Raw genomic sequence first — 5,870 nt, 5'->3', positions numbered from 1 at the left:
AGCTGTTTGCATCTGCTGAGCACAGACCACCTCTGAGCTGAGGGACATGCTGGTTTGCTCAGAGTGTGAAGGGACAGCCAAGATACCCCGACTGTTCCTTGATTCTGAGGAGTTACCTGAACTGAGTGAGGTCTTTTTCTTCAGCTTTCCTGACTGTTTTCTTCTTCTCTTACTTTCTAAGTTTATTGTAACTTGTCATTTAACATTTGTTGGCTCTGAGGGCGTTATAAGGTGCAGTTTGAGGGTTGGTTCGTCAGGTTTATGAAGGTAACATTTTCTGAGGGTTTCTTAGCTGCTTTGTCACTACATGAGGTTTTAGACCTGGGGTCTTGAGAAGACCATAAGTACTGGTAGTCAGCATGTAAACCTTCAGATTTTTGATGTCCTACATTCAGGCGCAGTCCTAGACTGTTTGGTGCCCAGGGCAAACAACTCCACTGGTGCCCCCTGCCACCCCCTCACCCCTCTAGTTAGCCTACCGCAGATTAAACGGTTGTAATAGGAAACCAATATGTAGGGTATTTGAAATAATGCCTTTTTTTAGGGGGAGGGGCGGGGTCATGGCCAGGCAAGAACTGCTACTGTCTACCTTCATAAAATATTGATTTAATGTTTTTTTTTCTGTGAACTTAGTCAAATGCTCTTCAAATGATTAGGAAATGATTTTAATTTTTTTAAAGCATTACCCTCAGACCCCTCAAAGACCACTTCACTCCACAGCTGCTTGTTATCATAAATATGTGTCTCTCATTGATATTAGCAGATGCTGGCAGGTAGATTTCTGAGATTCTGTTTCATTCTAATTTATTTTTAACTGTCGGACAAAACTATTTTATTTCACTGTAAATTGACAGTGAGATTAAAAAAAATATGCTGGGGGCTAACCCCCAAACGTCAGTGTGAAGTTTTGTGTTTTTGTGTTTTTCTTGCTGTCCTAGTGCCTCCCTCTTGTGTAGTCTTCGTGGCATTACCTCTTTACCTCAGTTTCACCCTTCTCCATCTTTCCATTCACACCTGTTTACACTTGTAATTAGCTCAGCTGTCTTCCATTTCCACTCACCTCTGCTTGTATAAACCCTGTTCAGTTTCTCCGCCTTCGTCCGTTCGTTGTTAGGTTTCCCACCCTGGCTTTCCCCTGTGTTCTCCAGTTTTATGTGTTTCTATTTTGCCGCGACTTACTTACTTACTTACTTATTTAATAAATAATTATTTTTATTTTGAACTTGACTGCTTGCTTCCCTGCACTTTGGTCCAAACCTGACAGTCAGATCCTATTGCCCTGCCTTGATCTATCCATTAGTCAGGATCAAACTTTTACTCCACATTGTGGTTGTTCAAAAAAGGTAAGATATTCTTTGTTCATAATTTCTCCACAGAACCCTCAAGACCTAAACTGTTGCTTTATTCTAATAAGCTAATAAAACCTTTGGTTTATTTTGAAGAAATTCTTTTAAAATTGTGTATGTCTATGATTTTATTGAATAAAATAGATAAAGCAGCTCTTATTATCGCTGATTTGTTTAATAAAGCGCAATTTGAGGCTTTTATTCGGCTGATTATTGGAACTTTTGATGCTGCGTCTTTGTGCCTTTAAAGCTGGCCGTGCAGCAAAGCGGCCACCTGCTCCGAGCGCACAGAGCCCATCCATCACACACACAGCTCTCTTCTCCACGTGCACACACTGGTTCTCCTTTTAAAGCCACTGCTCAGACGTGCCCTGCGCGACAGGTTCCTCAGTGGACGCGCGCGCACACGGGCCCCCCCACAGAGGACCTGAACCCTGATTTTAAACCTGGAGACTGATGGTAAAGGAGGAGGAGGAGATTCTGCGCTGCGCCATCTGAGAGAGACACCGAGGAGGAGAGAGGGTTGGGACCGGGAGGAAGAGCCGAAGGGAGGGAAGGAGGAGAGAAACACCCACACTGGACTGATCTTATCTGAGCAAGAGGGAGAAAAGGAGAGAGAGAGGAAGGAGGAGGAGGAAGAGGAGCGCATTGGGAGGCAGCAGCAGACACATTTCACTGGATTTCCTTTTGGGGATTAAAGGACGCGCTGAATCCATGAGTGCAGAGGTATGAAAGATCATTTAATCTGTTTTCTGAATGAGACTCAGGTGCTGCTCTCAGCCCAACCTGTTACTWAAACCAAAATCTGACCTCATATCGTAGAAACTTTAATAGAACCAGCAGCCTGCAGAGAGCCAGGACGCATCTGTGCTGCAAATTCAGACAAGGACCTAAACTTGAACAAATGCACATTATATGCTTGGCATCAGCTTTTTAAAATATAATCTGATGAGATCACTTTTTAAAAAAACATACAATTTCTGCAAATATAGTTGTAAAAGTGTAGAATTTTTCTCAAATAAACAAGTAAAATTTGTAAATAAACTCAGGTTTTCATTCATAAATCAACCCGTTGTAAAGTTGTAATCTGGAAGAGCATTCTCTCAGATCCAGAGGAACTTGAGTCTAAGAATAATGAATCTTAAAAAAGTCTATTTTTATTCATCACTTTTAATTTTGTTTCCCCACCATTGAAGTTTGTTGTTCTGCTAAAGTAAATCTGTTGTTTTCAGGAGCATTTAATGCATATTAAGATGCAGGGTCATTTTGTCTGGTCTTTTTAAGCCCGCCTCACAGGGCGACCGAAACAAATTTCAGTTCATTCATGATGTGTCTGTCAGCCAGGTGTGTTCCTTTGAATGTGTCCATGCCCTCGGGTAATGATGAGTGGCAGGCAGGAGATGGAGAGGATGCAGAGAAGAAAAAAGTGAAAGAAAGCGATGAGATAAAGGAGAGGAGAGGTGCTGTTGTGTTTGCTCTTATTGTCAGATGACGACGCTCATCAAATATTCTCTCYCAGGACCGTCCATCAAATGATCCCCCCCTCCTCCTCACAAATCTTCTGTCAGGCCCTTTTTGTTAATTTAATTTTCTTCTCGGGTCTCAAAGTGGTCCAGTGTTTCCCCCTCAGCTCAGTCAGCTCTGGAGGAGGGAGCCTCAGTCGCTGCTCTGCGGTCAGTCCAGACATGTTGCTCTGAAATTGGTAAAAAGGGGGATTGAGGACCTAAATAACCAACTCCAGACCAGTGTGCAGGAGTCGTGTGAGCATGGGATCTGAGGTCACTCTGCAGCTGACTCCWTTTTTACTTCCTTCCCATTCTTATCTAGCTTTTGCCCCTTTGTTCCGTCACTTTTTKAATTCGACACGTTCCTCTCCCTGCAGGTTTAGAGGGCTGCCGAGGATGTTGCCGACAGGAGAGGTCAGGTGGCGTTTGTGGGCCCCGTTGGTGGTACTGGCCCTTGTTTCCTGGCACCCCAGCAGGGCACAGGGTCAGGGTAAGTCTACCTCTTCTTTATTTCACTTTCACCCCTTCTGTCATCCATCCTCTTCCCAGTCAACCTCTCCACTGTAGCTCTACATTTTTCCTCATTACTTCAACCTTCTTCCTTCAGTTGTGTTTGGTTCTGATAGGAGCTCAGATAAAAAATCACTCCTGATCATTTCACCCTGACAGCAACACTTCCAGCGTGGTGTTTCATGCTCTCATGACTTCTCTACACAAGGTATTGAGACAAAAAAAGATGCAAAGTTATGCTTTATTGTTTAATCAGGAAACTTTATTTCATCASTGTTTCCTCAAAAGCATCTTTGATTTAATCAGTGAGCGTTCACAAAATAACTGATTGCATTCTCGAAAAGATATTCAAATTTGTTTTGTTAGGTAGTGTTTATGAGAAAACACCTTTTACTTTATTTGGGTCACAGTTTTTTGTATTTTTTTTGCAACATTTTAGCAACTTCGGAGCTCGTTGTTTTTTKATTTTAAAAATAGCCTTTATTGAATGAATGCACATCACCTGCCACTTCTGTGCTTGAGTTTTATTCTAAAATCATATTACAGTGAGAAATGATGAAGGTTTAGTCATTTGGGTCAAACCTTGAAAATGTCACATCACATGATTTATTAGTAGGCTWTTCAGCATCAAATCACAGCTCAATGGGCCTCATGCAAGAACATGTTCGTATTCTTATCCTAAATTTCTCTTACTTTTGTTCGTACAAAGGGTTCGTACGAACATGTCACATCAGATTCAACAAACTCTTCTATCTTCATGAAAAGTGTGTAAATGAGCTGCGTAAATTCCACCTGTTCGTATCCAGCTGCTCTGGGGGCCCGGGCCTCTGTGTCCATGCCTGGATCCACTCTGGTGTGGTGGGTACTGGAGGGGCCTGTGAGTTCGTCACTGCTGGCCCCAGGGGTTGCTGTGTGTGGTCGCTGGTGGGGCTCTTCTGGCTCTCTCCGTTGGTCCTCTTTGCGGGGTGAGTGGGCGGCCCTTCCGGCGTGGGTGTCTCTGGGGCTGCGCGTTTGGGGTCCCACTCGGGGTCTTTGGCGCTGGTCTCCCTTATGTCGGCTTCCGGCTTTTCAGGTCGGGTCTGTGGTCCCCCACAGTCACTTTGAAACATTCCATTGGAGAGATCTTGTATATACATGCATGCTCACAACCGCACACAAACAGGTGTTTACATCCTGGGTTTTCTATTCGGGCACTGACTGAATGGTATGTGCATATGTGTATGTATGGATATATGTATATGTGTATGTGTATAAATATATATGAAAGTGTTTGGATGTGTAGGTATGGGTATGTTTATGTGTATATGTTTAAATTTATATATGTATATGGGTATGATTTTCAACAAGGCTATAGTCATTATAATTATATAGATATGCATTTTTGTTGCTGTGGTTTGGCTCTTTGTTTTTGTAGGTGTGGAGCCAAGAAGTCGGGTGTGCTGTCTTGTGTTTTCTCAACATATATTTCACGTATCTTCTAATCTCTCTTTCACTCTTTCTCATTACATTTCACTTTTTTCTTTCTTTTTCTCCTATTAAAAAAAAGCCACTGATGATGAAGAAGCTAAGATACTAATATTCAGATATTCAGTTCTGCTTTCTACTGAAGTGGCAAAAAAATGTTACCCAGAATGCTTTGCGTGTAAATAAAATGGCTCCGTCCGTGTTAAAATAAATTTTTAAAAATTTACAAAACTAAAAAGCCTACAGTAATTTTACAGTCTTTATTTTACAGTTCAAATATGTTTATCAAATAAAGTCTAATGTTACAACTAATCGTGGATCACTTTAAAATGTAAGGAGTAAAATGAAAAGTTAGCTGAAAAAAGACTCCATTAAAGTAAAGATAACCATAATTCCTACGTAAGTAAAATAATGAAGCATTTGAACTTTGTTACTTTACACCTCAGCCAGTGATAAAACACATACCGTACACAGAAAAAATGTGCAAGTGTTTGTTTTTCTTTCTTTAAAACAAATTTTCAGTGGATCAGACTATTTGCTGGAGAAAATAAATTATTACACCTTTTGCCTTTAAGTGGAGTCATATGACACTTGCAAAAAATATATCATGTTCAGTTATTGTAGCGTGTTCATATGTGTAGAGGACAAGTGAACAAATACAGAATTAAGACTTGAATGTTGTGGGTAAGCATGAAACACTTACAAACCAACCGGTTGGACTATCTACAGACAACTTTTATTATCTCTGCAAACGGCTTTGAATTCAGGAAGCAGATTATAACACCTTCTTCTTGAGCCCAGCCCCTTCTCTAGCATCACATCAGATCCGGGGCAGAACTCCCTATGGAAGAGCTGGGCTCCGTAACAACAGTTCTAATTACTAGTGGGAACAAAAGTTATGTGGTGTGCATGATTAAGGCATGTATTAACTAATGCATCACTGAGTTGACATGACATGTCACGCATAGTTTTATCATAAAAATAGATAATTACACAAAATTGATCCTAGTTACCCTCAAAATGAAAGAAAAGGAAAAAAATAAGA

General features: G+C 41.2%; 1 protein-coding gene across 1 annotated transcript in view; it reads left to right on the top strand.

The window, feature by feature from the left end:
* Positions 1 to 1,156: 1,156 nt before the first annotated feature.
* The window catches only part of LOC106527895 (collagen alpha-1(XIV) chain), a gene marked incomplete in the record, with an annotated part of 186,287 nt that continues 181,573 nt past the window's right edge, over positions 1,157 to 5,870 (top strand). The window contains 3 exon segments of the mRNA XM_014022903.1: positions 1,157 to 1,343; positions 1,597 to 2,072; positions 3,229 to 3,341. Coding sequence (XP_013878357.1) covers positions 3,248 to 3,341 — 94 coding nt within the window.

The sequence above is a fragment of the Austrofundulus limnaeus genome, unplaced genomic scaffold (genome assembly GCF_001266775.1).
Source record: "Austrofundulus limnaeus strain Quisiro unplaced genomic scaffold, Austrofundulus_limnaeus-1.0 Scaffold348, whole genome shotgun sequence".
Taxonomy (NCBI): Eukaryota; Metazoa; Chordata; class Actinopteri; order Cyprinodontiformes; family Rivulidae; genus Austrofundulus; species Austrofundulus limnaeus.
This window is presented reverse-complemented; position numbering and strand designations above follow the sequence as displayed.